This window comes from Brassica rapa, chromosome A02 (assembly GCF_000309985.2).
Source record: "Brassica rapa cultivar Chiifu-401-42 chromosome A02, CAAS_Brap_v3.01, whole genome shotgun sequence".
In the NCBI taxonomy this organism is placed as follows: Eukaryota; Viridiplantae; Streptophyta; class Magnoliopsida; order Brassicales; family Brassicaceae; genus Brassica; species Brassica rapa.
This window is the reverse complement of record NC_024796.2, coordinates 1,029,030-1,044,052: the sequence shown is the minus strand read 5'-3', so window position 1 is coordinate 1,044,052 and position 15,023 is coordinate 1,029,030. Positions and strand designations below refer to the sequence as shown.

The 15,023-nt window shown below is 38.4% G+C and overlaps 3 protein-coding genes across 5 annotated transcripts; 2 read left to right on the top strand and 1 right to left on the bottom strand.

Annotated features, from left to right (window-relative positions):
* Positions 1 to 125: 125 nt before the first annotated feature.
* Positions 126 to 2,719, bottom strand: LOC103850627 (histone-lysine N-methyltransferase ATXR4). The gene is made up of 7 exons (XM_009127406.3): positions 1,814 to 2,719; positions 1,529 to 1,584; positions 1,118 to 1,244; positions 880 to 949; positions 587 to 769; positions 434 to 505; positions 126 to 360 (listed from the first exon to the last, which is right to left on the bottom strand). The coding sequence occupies exons 1-7, from the start codon at positions 2,174 to 2,176 to the stop codon at positions 242 to 244; spliced, it is 990 nt and encodes a 329-aa protein (XP_009125654.1). The 5' UTR covers positions 2,177 to 2,719; the 3' UTR covers positions 126 to 241.
* A 241-nt stretch (positions 2,720 to 2,960) lies between these two features.
* LOC103850626 (ubiquitin carboxyl-terminal hydrolase 12) lies at positions 2,961 to 11,810 on the top strand. Of its 2 annotated transcripts, none has more exons than XM_009127404.3 (32): positions 2,961 to 3,172; positions 3,395 to 3,464; positions 3,541 to 3,694; positions 3,780 to 3,937; positions 4,269 to 4,534; positions 4,639 to 4,857; positions 4,935 to 5,043; positions 5,133 to 5,248; positions 5,560 to 5,658; positions 5,746 to 5,855; positions 5,998 to 6,072; positions 6,588 to 6,666; positions 6,762 to 6,908; positions 6,983 to 7,063; positions 7,152 to 7,271; positions 7,487 to 7,609; positions 7,969 to 8,043; positions 8,157 to 8,245; positions 8,518 to 8,626; positions 8,713 to 8,781; positions 8,856 to 8,963; positions 9,260 to 9,315; positions 9,391 to 9,568; positions 9,655 to 9,756; positions 9,844 to 9,915; positions 10,141 to 10,206; positions 10,340 to 10,405; positions 10,636 to 10,719; positions 10,814 to 10,930; positions 11,043 to 11,117; positions 11,208 to 11,294; positions 11,390 to 11,810. In XM_009127404.3, the coding sequence occupies exons 1-32, from the start codon at positions 3,143 to 3,145 to the stop codon at positions 11,429 to 11,431; spliced, it is 3,351 nt and encodes a 1,116-aa protein (XP_009125652.2). In that variant the 5' UTR covers positions 2,961 to 3,142; the 3' UTR covers positions 11,432 to 11,810. The 2 variants fall into 2 exon arrangements, with proteins under 2 accessions (XP_009125652.2, XP_009125653.2); XM_009127405.3 differs by having other exon boundaries at positions 2,970 to 3,172; positions 3,398 to 3,464.
* A 141-nt stretch (positions 11,811 to 11,951) lies between these two features.
* On the top strand, positions 11,952 to 14,718 carry LOC103850625 (myosin-binding protein 7). 2 transcript variants are annotated; one of them, XM_033286048.1, is made up of 5 exons: positions 11,952 to 12,489; positions 12,589 to 13,227; positions 13,258 to 13,711; positions 13,812 to 13,858; positions 13,952 to 14,718. In XM_033286048.1, the coding sequence occupies exons 2-5, from the start codon at positions 12,638 to 12,640 to the stop codon at positions 14,052 to 14,054; spliced, it is 1,194 nt and encodes a 397-aa protein (XP_033141939.1). In that variant the 5' UTR covers positions 11,952 to 12,489; positions 12,589 to 12,637; the 3' UTR covers positions 14,055 to 14,718. The 2 variants fall into 2 exon arrangements, with proteins under 2 accessions (XP_033141939.1, XP_009125651.2); XM_009127403.3 differs by having other exon boundaries at positions 12,589 to 13,711.
* The last annotated feature ends 305 nt before the right edge of the window (positions 14,719 to 15,023 follow it).

Sequence of the window (15,023 nt, the reverse complement as noted above, 5' to 3'; positions counted from 1 at the left end):
ATGTCGGTTAGATTTTAGTTTAATTTCTTTCAAATTTTTGATAAATTCGGTTATTTTCAACTAAATTCGATTGAAAATTTGGTTAATATATTATGTTTGGTTATAATTTTTAAAGAAAGCCGAAGTAACCGAACCAAAAACCACATTTTTTTAACCATATGCATTATTTATATTGTTGATTCCTCTTATTACACTAAGACACACATGAAAGGAAACGATGCCTAGAAAGGGAAAGAGTTAATCAGTCCCTAGACTGGCAGCGTAAGCAGTTGCAGCAGAAGCCAAAGCCTTGAGAGAGAAGTGTTTGCCTAGCCTCATATCCCATGCTTGCATCTATATAACATATCCGAAGCTCTTCCCCTGCAAATATATATCCAATGAAATAACCAACAAGATTGAGAAACATATACTGGAACTCTCAGTTTTGCCAAACCTTCTTCAACATCGCGGAGAGTCATCAACCTTGCATCCGCGTTCTGCAACCAGAATATGTGTGCATTGGGGTCTGCGCACATTCCAAACTAAGTCATCACCAAAACCATAAAACAAAAAAGAAAAAAAGAAAAAACAAGTGAAGATAGTTTACCACAGTCGTGATTGTAGAAGGAAGGTAACATATAAACGGCATGGCCAACCGCACCTTCACCTTCAACAGACGCTGTAGCCAGTGAAAGAAGGTCTTCTCCACATGAGCCTCCAACTAGATCAATACGAAATGCGTTGATACGGATCCGGGCGAGAATGCCCGTATACCATTGTTTAGTTAAAACTTTCAGATGTTAAGGGCTGTAAACAGCAGAGAGACAAAAACAAAAAACAAAAAACAAAAAACAAAACAGTGGAAATAGAAATGATTTTAGGTATTAGCTCTAAGGATACAAGCAACATCGTCCTCCGTGAAATTTGCCTTCCTGAATGCATTCCATAGCAAGCCATAACCATCTTCTATCTAAAACAATAACAAGCCAGTCACTATCCGGAACAAACCACTTTTTGGGGCCAACGGATTCAATTTAAGTTTTTAGTAGTTACTCATGGCTGTCATGAATACTACAGCGACAAGGTGAGTTTCACATAGTGTAATGTATTGACAATATATTCATCCTGAATAACTCACTTTTGAAATCATGGCAGAAGATAATGTAGCTGGTTGGAGTATGTCAAGACAGTCAGCGGACAGGGCACCTGATATTACCATACAGCTCAACCTCTTGACCATAAGCGGGTACTTGAAGTTGTGCGTCCTGACACAAAAACAATTAGAAGCATCTAATCTTATTCCATCACAACTACCATAGAAACAAGAGAGTGCTAGACTATACAAGACTTGCTCAACACGGAACTGATGTCAGTAACAAACACATTCAAACCAAAAGCATACAAAAAGTCGTTCATGTGTAAAAAAAAAAAAGAGCAACTTCAAGAACTTGGTAACATGAACACTATGTAATAAAGACAAAAACTGAAGCTGATATGCAATAAAGTATATACGCAGATATGTAAAGAAGGACAAGGTTGAGTATCATACCTACAATAATCAACGAAACTTGACCAATCTCCTCTAGTTTCAACATCATAAAACCCCTGTAAATCATTTTAAAAAATATATAATAATCTCAAAAGTGCACAGGTTGGGTGATATGATAATTCATCTCTAGCAAAAAAAAAAAGTTTTATTTTCTCATTGAAGCATTTCGTCGAACACTTTGCATACATTACTTCGCACGGGACATTACAGAACAAAGACGGTAATTAATTAGGACAGCGATCTAATAGCATGTAAGAGAATCACACGGGAAACTAAAGATAGGACCTTTGCGTTGTCTTGGCACTCTTGGCTGCAATAAGAGACACCACGATCTCGAAACTTAGCAGAGCCCATGAGTTTCTTGAGGCAAAGATAGCAAACTGAGTCGAGCGAGAGGAGAGAAGGGCAAGTTAAGACAGGCTTCGCCGTGTGTATGAGATCTCCGGAACCGATTCTGCGCGTTGCGAAAACAGCCCGACCCGCTGACTCGGTGAGTCCGACCCGGATCGGTGGCGGACCGGTGTGACAAGCGGCACCATCTTGACTCGAAGCAGCAGAGGAAGAGAAAGGGAAAGGCTTGTTCAGATGAGGCAGAGGTTTAAGGCGCGAGAGGTAACGGCTATAACGACCTAAAGCAAACCGCGACATTTTCTGTTTCTTCAGAGTCTTTGTTCTGTCATTTTCGCATGTTGGTAATGACTGGCTTAAGTAGGCCTCCCCGTTCGAGTAGTTTGGGTAGTTTGGTTCGAATTGAACCAAAGAAAAGTAAAATATACGAATTTTTAAAATTTTCGGATTATTATTTAAGTCTCATATTCAGATAATTCTATTTTAAATTTCCTACTAAAATTAATCGAAGATTTGAGTTTAAACTAAATTTTGATTAAAAGTTTGGTTAAATTTGAGTAATTTCGATTAATTCGGTCCAAAATTTTAGTTAATTCAGTTTAAAATTTTGGTTAATTCGGTTTAAATTTTTTTTTAGAAAAAAAATAACCGATAACCAAATTGAACTGATAACCGAACTAGCCAAAGTAGCATAAAATTTCGGATCGTTTTAGTTTGGTTTAAAACCACATGCTAGCTTAAGAATGTAGGAACATACTAGAATTATAGTTTTCCAAAAAGGCCCCAGACAGTTTTGATCGTGACAAAAAAACCCTTGTACAGTTTTCTCCTTCAATTCTTGACTTTTAATGATCTTGGGTTCCTCTTGGTCTTGGTCTTGGTCATGAATATATAAGTATATAAGAAGATAGATACATACACCTAAAAGCCCACTTGTCCCAAGGCGGCCCAACTAAACTCTTACATCACAACCCAAGAGAATACGTCCTAAGCCATTGACGTGGCGCTTTATCATTGGTCTGTCTCGTTAGAAAGGACTCAAAAAAATAAATCGGAGTTCGGAGCGCCGCGAAATTACGGTAATACCCCCTTCAATTATCGGAAAAAAATAATCTGAAACCCGAGAAAAGAGTAAGAAAAAGAACGAGCAAATTGTATTGTAATGTCTCTCTAGTCACACTTTGCCTCTTCCCCTCTTTTGATTTTTTCTCCGTTCTTCGTCGTCGTCGTCGTCGATCCCCACCGTCAACCCCTTCCCCGGCCACAATGACTATGGTGACTCCGCCTCCCGTCGATGTAATCTCCGATTCAATCATTTCTCTCTGTTGATTTGATGCTCTGTGTCCCCCTTGAATCTACTTCGGATTGTTTGTTTTAGCTGATCCGTTAGGGTTTGTTTCGATTTGAATTTGAATTCGAATCGGTTGAATCGTATTTGTAGATGCTGCGATTTGGGATTGTGATTGTGATCACTGTAGGGCGAGATTAGGGTTTATTTGTGTGTTTGTGTTTTCGCAGCAGCAAGAGGATGAGGAGATGCTTGTTCCGCATTCAGATTTGGTTGAGGATCCTGCTCAGCCCATGGAAGGTATGAGATCCTTGATGAGAAGATAAGAGATTCTGTAGGGGATGGATTAATTGTTATTTATATGATGTATTTGTAGTTTCCGAAACTGAGACTGCTGTGAGTACTGTGGAGAATCAGCCAGCAGCTGAGGAGCCTCCCACTCTGAAATTCACGTGGACTATCCCACACTTCTCGAGGATTAACACCAGGAAGCAGTACTCCGATGTGTTTGTTGTTGGAGGTTACAAATGGTAAATAGCGTTTGCCTAGTTGTATTTTAGTTTCCTATTGCCTTTTTTATTGATGGGTTGACATCGTTTGGATATGTTTTTGCAGGCGCATATTGATTTTCCCGAAAGGGAACAATGTTGACCATTTGTCCATGTACTTGGATGTTGCTGATGCTGCGAGTTTGCCTTACGGCTGGAGCAGGTATGCTCAGTTCAGCCTGGCTGTTGTCAATCAAGTCCACACCAGATACACCATTAGAAAAGGTACCTGTAATTTGCTAATGATGTGTTTATAGTGGATCCTGCCTGCATGCATGAGCAGAAAATTATGATTTTCGAAAGCTTGGATGATTGGCTGGAAGAAGGGGATCACTTTGTTCATCGTTGAATATAATAATGTTATTGCTATCTTAAGCTTTAACTGAACGGCCTGAGTGAAAATTAAATATTCATGCCATGCACTCTTTTCTACTTCTCTATAAGGCTGAAATATTTTCCCTTTTTTTCGGTGATCTTGGTATTCTCATAATGTAGCTGCAAGTGAGCTTTGGTGATACAAGTTTCACTGAAATTATGATTCCCATTTGTGGTGCAGAAACGCAACATCAATTCAATGCGAGAGAAAGCGATTGGGGATTTACGTCATTCATGCCTCTTAGCGAACTTTATGATCCTAGTAGAGGATATTTGGCGAATGATACTGTTTACATTGAAGCTGAAGTTGTTGTGCGTAAGGTTCTTGATTATTGGTCTTACGATTCCAAAAAAGAGACCGGGTTTGTTGGTCTCAAGAACCAAGGTGCAACTTGTTACATGAATTCGCTTCTACAGACACTATACCACATTCCTTACTTCAGAAAGGTTTGATATATTCGTGTTTACATTTTTTTAATCAGCTTACTAAGTCCTACGGGTTCTCTCAGAATTCTAAACCAATACAACTGAACCTTGCATGTTACTTGTAGGCTGTATACCACATGCCAACCACTGAGAACGATGCGCCCACAGCAAGTATACCTTTGGCTCTCCAAAGTTTGTTTTACAAGCTCCAATATAACGACACCAGTGTTGCGACAAAGGAGCTGACGAAGTCGTTTGGCTGGGACACATATGATTCTTTCATGCAACATGATGTCCAAGAACTAAATCGAGTTCTCTGCGAGAAACTTGAGGATAAAATGAAGGTAGTTCTCTTTTTGTCATTAGATGATTTCCGTCTCAGTTGATGTTTCTTGTTTTACGATTTTTCTTTTCTCTATAGGGAACTGTTGTGGAGGGAACTATACAACAGCTATTTGAGGGTCACCATATGAATTATATCGAGTGCATAAATGTAGATTACAAATCTACACGAAAAGAATCATTTTATGGTATAGCATTATACAATTTCATCCTGTCGTCTTATTCTATCTATCTCAGCAACGTTTTTGTCAATTTGACACGTTCGTATCTATGGCAGACCTTCAGCTGGATGTTAAAGGCTGCAAGGATGTTTATGCTTCTTTTGACAAATATGTTGAAGTTGAACGCCTTGAAGGAGACAACAAATATCATGCAGAAGGACACGGATTACAGGTCGGTGTTCCTCACTCTTTCCATCCATTTTACCTACTCCTGATGGTCGATTCATTCACAACTGGCTTATTTTGATACGTATCAATTCTTTCCTTGTCTTGAATATCCCGTTTATTTAAAAGGTGTGGTTGCTTTATAACATGATAGTTGTATTGAACAACCTAAACTAGGTCATTTTTTGAAACGTTTTTTAACAAGTACGTCTTTAAAGCGTAGTTAGTTACCACCGACCTAACAGTGATTATTACAAATGTAGTCCCTACTCGTTGTCTAGTCTTATTCTGAAGGAATCACATGTCCTATCGTTTCAGGATGCAAAAAAAGGTGTTCTTTTCATAGACTTTCCACCGGTTCTTCAGCTCCAGCTCAAAAGGTTTGAATATGACTTCATGAGGGATTCCATGGTGAAGGTTAGTATTTGATCTTGTGACCATGAGTTGTATTTCTCGTTTGGTGGTGCCCTGATTTGTGAATGCTAATGTAGCTTTTATTGATAGATAAATGATCGGTATGAATTTCCGCTGGAACTGGACCTTGATAGAGAGGATGGGAAGTATTTATCCCCTGATGCTGACAGGAGTGTCCGCAACCTTTATACTCTTCACAGGTAATTCACTTGTAGTAAATTCGACAAGTGCTTGCATTCAGAAATTAGATTCCCTATAAAATGCAGCGTTGATAATATCGTTGCATGACTCAGTTTTTCTCTGATTATCCTGCTTGACCTACAAGCTCTTATTTGTCTGCAGTGTCTTAGTTCATAGTGGAGGAGTACATGGTGGGCATTATTACGCATTTATAAGGCCCACGCTCTCAGATCAATGGTATGCCTTAAGATTCATATTTCGGGAGCTAGAAAGGAGTTGAATCGGAAAAGTAATTTAGTAATTGTATGCTGCTGGTATTCAGAAGGTCGCACTTCTGAGCAATTTGTCCAAATCCACTAGTACATTCCTTTATTTGATCCCAAAGCTGCCACCTAAAAGAGATATATGATTAAATAAAATTGTTTGGATAATATAGAAACTAGTGTTATACTTTGAGCTTCTTTTTATTTTTGGTCTTTCCACGTTATAAACTTGATAGTAGTGCCTTTTCTCATACATGTTGCGTAGGTTTTAGCACATGAAGAAATCTATATTATGTATATCAGCTCGTCAATTTGAAAAACTGGAAGTGCCTATGATGTATTAACATGCTTGCATGTCACATGGTGCAAAACCAGCGTCATACATCTACTCTGATACTTGTTTCAATACTATTATAACATACTTGGTTTGTGTATTCCTCTTAGACTGTTGTTTCTTTTCATGAACAAATTGAAGCTTCTATTTTTCAGGTATAAATTTGATGATGAACGAGTAACCAAAGAAGATTTGAAAAGGGCACTGGAGGAGCAATATGGTGGTGAAGAGGAGGTTTGTATTTTCTTGTTACATTTTCTATGATTGGAAAAGGACATTGCCTAATTCCTCTCGTCTTGTCTGACATATTTGTTTTGGTGTCATTTCAGCTACCACAGACTAATCCTGGTTTCAATAACCCTCCTTTCAAATTCACAAAGTACTCGAATGCATATATGCTTGTATATATCCGGGAAAGTGACAAAGATAAAATAATCTGCAACGTTGATGAGAAAGACATTGCTGAGCACTTAAGGGTAAAATATTTTCAGGCATTTTCCCAGTAATGTGCGTCTTGGTTGAACCTGATCGATTCATTTCATTTTTACAGGTGAGGCTGAAGAAGGAACAAGAAGAAAAGGAAGACAAAAGAAAATACAAGGCACAAGCTCACCTTTTTACGATAATTAAGGTTTGTTATTCCTATCTGATTGGGCTTGCTAAAAAAATTTAGCTGTTTTAGAGTGTGGTTTTGACATTGTTCTCTGTTAACATGAAAGGTTGCAAGAGATCAAGACCTTAAGGAACAAATTGGGAAGGATATATATTTTGATCTTGTTGACCATGACAAAGTTCGTAGTTTCCGAATCCAGAAACAAACACCATTTCAACAGTTTAAGGTACTTGCCAAAATATCTTTAGTTTTTTGTTTTACAAAAGGGGGAATCCTTACATCTGTTGAAGAAATGGGTTATGTGAAAACAGACTTTTGGATAACTTGATTCTATCTTGATCTGGATTTCATGAGAACTTTCACATTGCTGCTAACTAAATGGTTTATGTTACTGTAATTTAAACATTTGCCATCTTTGACACAAATCTTATGGTAATACAGGAGGAGGTGGCCAAAGAATTTGGTATACCTGTTCAGTGTCAGAGGTTCTGGATTTGGGCAAAGCGACAAAACCATACTTATCGTCCCAATCGCCCCCTTACACCTCAGGAGGAATTACAACCGGTACTGTTATCCTTCTCGTTGCTATTTATGCATGTAGTTTGCCTCTCTCTTTTTGCTGGATATTTGAATTTATTGCCAAGTAATACTCCTACTATTATAGAATCTGACATTCTGCTAGCTTTTTATTTCTCTGTCATAATCGTTACATCTAATTGTCCGACTTTTCGGTCTCAAGTGTCTCTGCTCCAGTTGTTTGGAACCTGTTTTCTATTAAGTTTGTCTGTTTACTTTGAAATTAAATTCCCTGTAGTCCGCTAGAAACTTTATTCTTAGAACGTATTATTATGTCAGAGTCCCTTGCTGATAACTTTATCTCCAACATGTATGAATGTTTTTAATTTGGATAATGGGTTTTGTAGGTTGGACAAATTAGAGAAGCATCTAACAAAGCAAACACTGCAGAACTTAAGCTGTTTTTGGAAGTAGAGCTGCTGGTAAGAACTGGTTGCAAAGTGTTATCCTTGAAGCCTTTAAAGTTGAAAAAACAGAACCTAATTGATCAACAGAAAATATGAGCTAATTTTTTGCTTATTCTTGAATATATTAGGATGAACGTCCTATTCCTCCTCCTGAAAAGTCAAAAGAAGATATTCTTCTTTTCTTTAAGCTTTATGACCCCGAGAAGCCAGAGTTAAGGTAATACTGTTTTCCACATTTTCTTTTGTCGCAACTTCTATGTTAAGTGGATTTTAGTTGGTAAAAGTGTGTCAGTAGCACAAACTGACCCAAGATGTAAATACTAACTCTATAAGTGTCCTACCGTGTAATATTCTCTTATATATACTACAAAATGGGATCTTTCTTGCCTTTTTACAATGTGATCAGAATTGTTTGAACACATTTGCCTTCTTAGGTCTTTTTCTTTCCCACTGCACCTAATTTTCTTTCGCAATTTCGTGTGCTACCAGGTATGTTGGCAGACTGATGGTGAAAAGTTCCAGTAAGCCTATGGATATAACTGGAAAACTGAATGAAATGGCTGGCTTTGCTCCTGATGAAGAAATAGAACTTTTTGAGGTTTGTTGCTTCCGGGGCCTCTTAACCTTATTTGCATCATGATTATGGTTTTTATTCTGTTATTTAACTTAACGTCTTATTTGCAGGAAATCAAGTTTGAGCCTGGTGTTATGTGCGAACACCTGGATAAGAAAAATTCATTCAGATTGTGTCAAGTAATGTTTCACTGGTATCAACAGAAATTTTTCAGTCATGTGTCTCTTTTGTGACTTGGGTTTCTTGCCTTCAGATCGAAGATGGAGATATCATTTGCTTTCAGAAACCTGTTGTTAACAAGGAGACTGAATGCCGCTACCCAGCTGTGCCTTTGTTTCTTGAATATGTCCAGAATCGACAGGTATAATTCGACTAAGTATTGGTTCCTAAAGTCACGCTTGGTAGAGTTTGGCCAAGTAAAGCTTTCAAATGATAAGCTTTCTTTCTAGTCGTAAATAAGTGTTTAATGATTTAGGCTGGTCTGGTAGTGTGGTCTGATCTCATGCATCAGCTCTAAAATTGTATGCTGATGTCCCACTAATTCTTTCTATTGTGATGGCATAATAGCATTCCTTATTTTGAGCATACAAATTTTGTGAATGTTCTGTAGAATTGTTTCTAGCTGGCGATTAACTTTTGCGGTTTGTGATTTTGTAGCTGGTCCGATTTCGTGCTCTGGAAAAACCTAAAGAAGATGAATTCGTTCTGGAGTTGTAAGTACATCTGTGGACGACTTTGTTTCAGCTGATTTTGGTGAGGAAATCATAATTTTTTATTTTATTTCTTAGGTCAAAGTTGCACACTTATGACGATGTCGTGGAAAGAGTGGCGGAGAAGCTTGGTCTTGACGATCCATCCAAGCTTAGGCTTACATCTCACAATTGCTATTCCCAGCAACCCAAGCCTCAGCCTATCAAATACCGTGGAGTAGACCGTTTGTCAGACATGTTAGTTCACTACAATCAGGTAACTGACGTGAAGTTTAGTGAACTTCATTATTTCTTCTTACTAAAGAATCCATTTGCTTATAAATTGTTTTTGTTTTCTTTCAGACGTCTGATATTCTGTATTATGAAGTTCTTGACATTCCTCTTCCAGAATTGCAAGGTCTTAAAACCTTAAAAGTTGCTTTTCATCATTCCACGAAGGAAGAAGTATGTATAGCCTTTTAGTTGTGATTCATAGTCTTTTTTCTTTTGCATATTACATTGATTTTCAAAACTTTAACCATCACTGTACAGGTGGTAATCCACAATATCAGACTACCTAAACAAAGCACGGTCGGAGATGTTATTAATGAACTAAAAACAAAGGTAAATAGCTGGGGTATTCTTCTTTTTGTTTGATCTCTGGATTGTCTATATATCATTGCGAGAACTACTTTAAAATGACAATCCAATGAAATTGAAGGCATCCGGATTATACGGTGCATCTACATCCATGTTTGTTTCTGAGAAAAATTCGATTCTCAGGCTTTGGATTACATTGATTACAAATTCGATGTTATGCAAGTTAATCTAAGGTTATGCCTGATACAGGTGGAGCTCTCGCATCCAGATGCAGAACTGAGAATACTTGAGGTGTTTTACCACAAGATCTACAAGGTAACAAGCGGCTTCTTATTTTTTACATTCCTAAGATGATGATGGCTGCTCGAGTATTTCTCCTCATGAAATTCTTGCAACTCTATAATATACAACGAACATCAATTCAAGTTGCTGGTGGTATGTTTTGCAGATTTTTCCATTAACTGAAAGAATTGAGAATATAAACGACCAGTACTGGACTTTGCGAGCTGAGGAGGTATGTTACTAGGCTACTTTTTCTATTTACTTTAGCCTTTCCTTCAAAGGTTTTTGGTATTTTCAAAGTCTTATAGTCTTCATTACTTCTTTCGGATTTTCTTAGTTTACTTGTAGCTTTGTCTCTCTGCGATCTCAGTATGTACTCTGGTTTTAAACGTCAGATATTTAACTAAAGATATTGTATAGTTATTCCGCGGACATGCTGACTTGTGTCTTACTGAATTTCAGATCCCGGAAGAAGAGAAAAACATTGGTCCAAATGATCGCTTAATTCTTGTGTACCACTTTGCTAAGGAGACTGGACAGAATCAGGTGATAATCAGCTATCAAGTTTTTGTTATCTAACTGTTTTACTAGTTGTAGCAAAGTGTCTTATCGGTATCATGTTTGTTTGTTCGTTCTTCAGCAAGTGCAAAACTTTGGGGAGCCCTTCTTCTTGGTAATCCATGAAGGTGAAACTCTTGAAGAAATCAAGAACCGTATCCAAAAGAAGCTTCATGTCTCAGATGAGGACTTTGCCAAGGTATGCAGACTACTGAGTAATGATCAAAACTAAATAAAGAATGAAAGGTGTTAGTATTTGTAATTTTGGTGGAACTGGTACAATTCTAACTTTTTCATTTTATTATGTACAGTGGAAGTTTGCGTTTATGTCAATGGGGCGTCCGGAGTACTTGCAGGACTCAGATGTTGTTTACAATCGCTTTCAGGTGTTTACTTCTTTTCCTCTAGTTGTCTAGAACAATTCGTGCTAATATCTGATGAGATCTAACTATCGTTTTTGAAAATGGGGTAAGCAGAGGAGAGATGTCTATGGTGCTTTTGAGCAGTACCTGGGGTTGGAGCACACTGATACCACTCCTAAGAGGGCTTATTCTGCAAACCAGGTGACATTTTCATGATAAATCGCCTTTTCGCCTAAGGAGGTGTAACCAAAGTCCCTCTTTTGTTAATTGTTGTTTGTTTGTTTCATTGTCCTCAGAACCGACACGCGTATGAGAAGCCGGTGAAGATATACAATTAGCCGAGAAAAGAAAAGGCAAATGTCATCCAGACATTGTGGAAGCTACGTTGGACCAACAGGGATCGAATAAAAGATGGAAAGACCGAGTGTGAGGTGTGATGATGACCGACCGTATAATGTTGTAGGAGAATTTGGTCTGAACAGGGTTTTGGGTTGCGCATTGATGGTGTGTGTTTTTTTTTATATCTTCTTTCGTGCTTCAATACGTTTTGTGTTCATGTATATGGAATGTGCGAAGACTATTTGCACATCATGCAATTTTTATTTTCGAAACAAAAGAATATGGAAGAAGCCCGTCGCTTGAACTCGGGAGTTTATAGAATAGCTAAACATTTGTAACTTTTTAGAGATTCGGGGTTTAAGAAGATTTTTTATCTGACTGGCGATTGTAATAGTTTATTGCATTTCCAAATAGTTATTTAGAAAAAAGCTGCTAGGATATGGAGCTTTTCCAAAAGATCATAAAAGTCTATAGGATACTGCCCAAAAATATATCACAGTAATCGAAAAGATGAGATAATAGTAAAGTTGGTTGAATTGACAAATTTAGTAATTTGGTTCTGGCAAGAAGAATCTATCTACACTCTTTTTTTAAATCCAGATAAGCTGACCTGTACTTTCCGCAGGTAAAAAGACACCTCACCAAACCAAAATCTTAGCCGTTGATGTCAGTCACAAACTCATCCTGACCGTTGATTCACCGTTTTACCAGTCGAACTTGCCAAAAATAACATAAGTCGTCACTGTCACGAGAAGGGGCTCCATGGAAGAAACAAAAGCGTTTTCTCTCCATGGATTCCTCATATCAGATTCAAAATTTGAAATACAAAAATCAGAATCTTATAGAGTTTCAAATTAAAAAAAAAAACGAAGACCAATTCTCTCTTCTTCTCCTTCGTTTCCACGATTCGTAACACTTATTTTCTTTATATATTTGCTTTTTCTCCTTTTGCATTTCCCAGAAAGGCAAAGAAAGAGATAAATTGTTGAATTCATAGAGAGGAGATTGATATTGCTAGCTTCTTCTGCTTTCTACTTCCTTTTCTTGGTGGTTGAAGGTAAGTCTCTCGATTTGCGATTCACTTTCTTCCCCTATCGCATTAGATTGAGCTGAATCAAAGAGAGCTAAATCACGAACAAACTCGTTGCTTCCGCAGGATTCAGCGAACTCTTACTATGTTCGTTGTGTGAATTAAATATTATTTAATGGATACGCTCACATGTTGTGACTGTGGATGCGAAGATTGCTCTTCTCATAAACACGACGAATTCTCCAACAACAAACCACGTGACGCACGTGACCTCTCCCTCTCCCTCTCCTCCTCCAACGCCAAAGTCCAAATCGAGAACGAATGCCACCTCCTCCGCGAAACCGTCGCCTCGCAACAAGAATCGATCCAAGACCTATACTCCGAGCTCGACGAGGAGCGCAACGCCGCCTCCACCGCCGCGAACGAGGCGATGTCCATGATCCTGAGGCTCCAGAGAGAGAAGGCCGAGGTCGAGATGGAGCTGAGGCAGTTCAAGCGATTCTCCGAGGAGAAGATGGAGCACGATCGGCAAGAGCTCTTGGCTCTTGAGGATCTGGTGTACAAGAGAGAGCAGACGATCCAGGCCTTGACGTTTGAGGCTCAGGCTTTTAGGCATAGGATGATGAGTTATGGTGTTAGCGAAGAAGCTGACGTTGATGACGTGGCGAAGAACGTGTATGATTATGATTATCCTCCTCTTAAGTGTAGTTTGAATGAGAATCCCGAGGTTGAGGTTGATGTTGAAAAGTACACGTTGACTGATTCGTCGCCACGTGGAGGGGATAATTTGAGTAGTTTGCCACGTCAGAGTCCTAAGCGTCATAGACATTTCAGGAAGGTTTCTACTGGTAGTTCGAGTTCACTATTGGGAACTACTAATAGAGACCAAAGGCCTGATTTTTCTGTTGATTCCCCACGCTTCAACGGCGAGATGCATGATAGAATCTATACCATTGATTCTGTTCATCAGGGTGATGCTGAGGAGAAGTGTAAGGTTGATGGCGAAATGAATCAGCCTGATCATCTTGGTGATCCTGATATAGTGAAACTCTACGCGAGGATGCAAGCGTTGGAGGCTGATAGGGAGTCGATGAGGCAGGCGATTGTGTCGATGAGGACCGAGAAAGCTCAGATGGTTCTGTTGAAAGAGATTGCGCAGCATTTGTCGAAGGAGGTTGTTCCGGAACGGAGGCTGCCTCTAAGGAAAGCGTCTATCGTTGGAGTGTTCAGTTTCTTATCTGTCTTTAAGGTTGTGATCTTTTATGAGAATACAACACACTAAATTCTAAACGGATTGTGTTGTAGTCATCAACTGATTTTTTTCTTTCCTGGTTATTATTCATGTGCAGTGGATCACATCTTTTGTTTTCTGGAGAAAGAAGGCTCGTCGAAGCAAGTAAGCAAACACACAGTCTTATATGGGACCTGAGTTTTGAGTTTGTAGCATTGCAAAGTAACAAAAGACTTATCATCCTTTTGGTTAATGCAGGTACATGAACGGGGTGCAAGCGAACAACATGGGATTGGAAATGCTTCTAGAAAAGACTCCTCGGATAAGGCAATGGAGATGTCTTTCAAGCACGCAAGTGTGACGTAGATCATGTTCTCCAACTAGGTGAATTTGAAGCGCTTAATGTGTATACTGGGAGACTGCAGTCTTCTTCATGTGCAGTTTTTTTTTATTCTTTATTTTTTTTATGTTCATTTGTTGTTGGGAGTTTGAATGCGTAATGTCTTGAATGGGGTTTGATTGTTTGTGTAATGAGATCGGTGAGGATACTGTAAGCTGTGTATAATATTTTCCACATTCTTGTTTGGGTTCTCTCTGGTTATCGGAGCTTAGTGAGTGTTGTATATTGATCGTCTAAGTTCTCAATCCTTAGTGAAGCTACTACCATCAATCAAAATATAATCAATTACGGTTCATACCCGAGAGATTTTGCATTGGTTTTCTGATTCTAGTTCAATTGTTAAGGCCTTTTCTTGTGTATTTTTTATTTTGTACCTATTTGTTGTTTTGGAGCAGGTTAGAGCACCTGCAACGCAGGATTTAAAGTAATCCTTAACTGTTCAAAAATTAATAAAATAATTATGTGGGATCCGTGTTTTTAGGTTTTTGTGTCACCAAAGGTTTAAATAATCCTTGCTTAAGGATTTATTTTTATGCAATATCGTTACTATTTATGGGCCTAGAATGATTATCTCTTCTTTTCAGTTTAAAAAAAATAAATAACAATAAAAAAATTCTAATTACTATTTCTAAGAATTTGTGCGCAGGTTCACGGTTGCTGATGCCCTAGCCTAATGTATAGCTTTTAGTCATGTGAATGTTATAATCTATAAATGTCGTACTCGTATATAGGAGAAAATGTTTAGTTATAGTATATTTTAATGTAATTAATGTTAAGGATAGCTATTAGGCCAACATTATCGGTGGTGGTGGAAGAGTCCTTAAGCGCGGGCCCCACCACCTTTTCTCAATGACTGTGCCATAATGTCCCATTTTAAGGAACTTTTGCATTGAGTCCTTAGCACTGTTTGCGGGCTCCACAATATGTGGC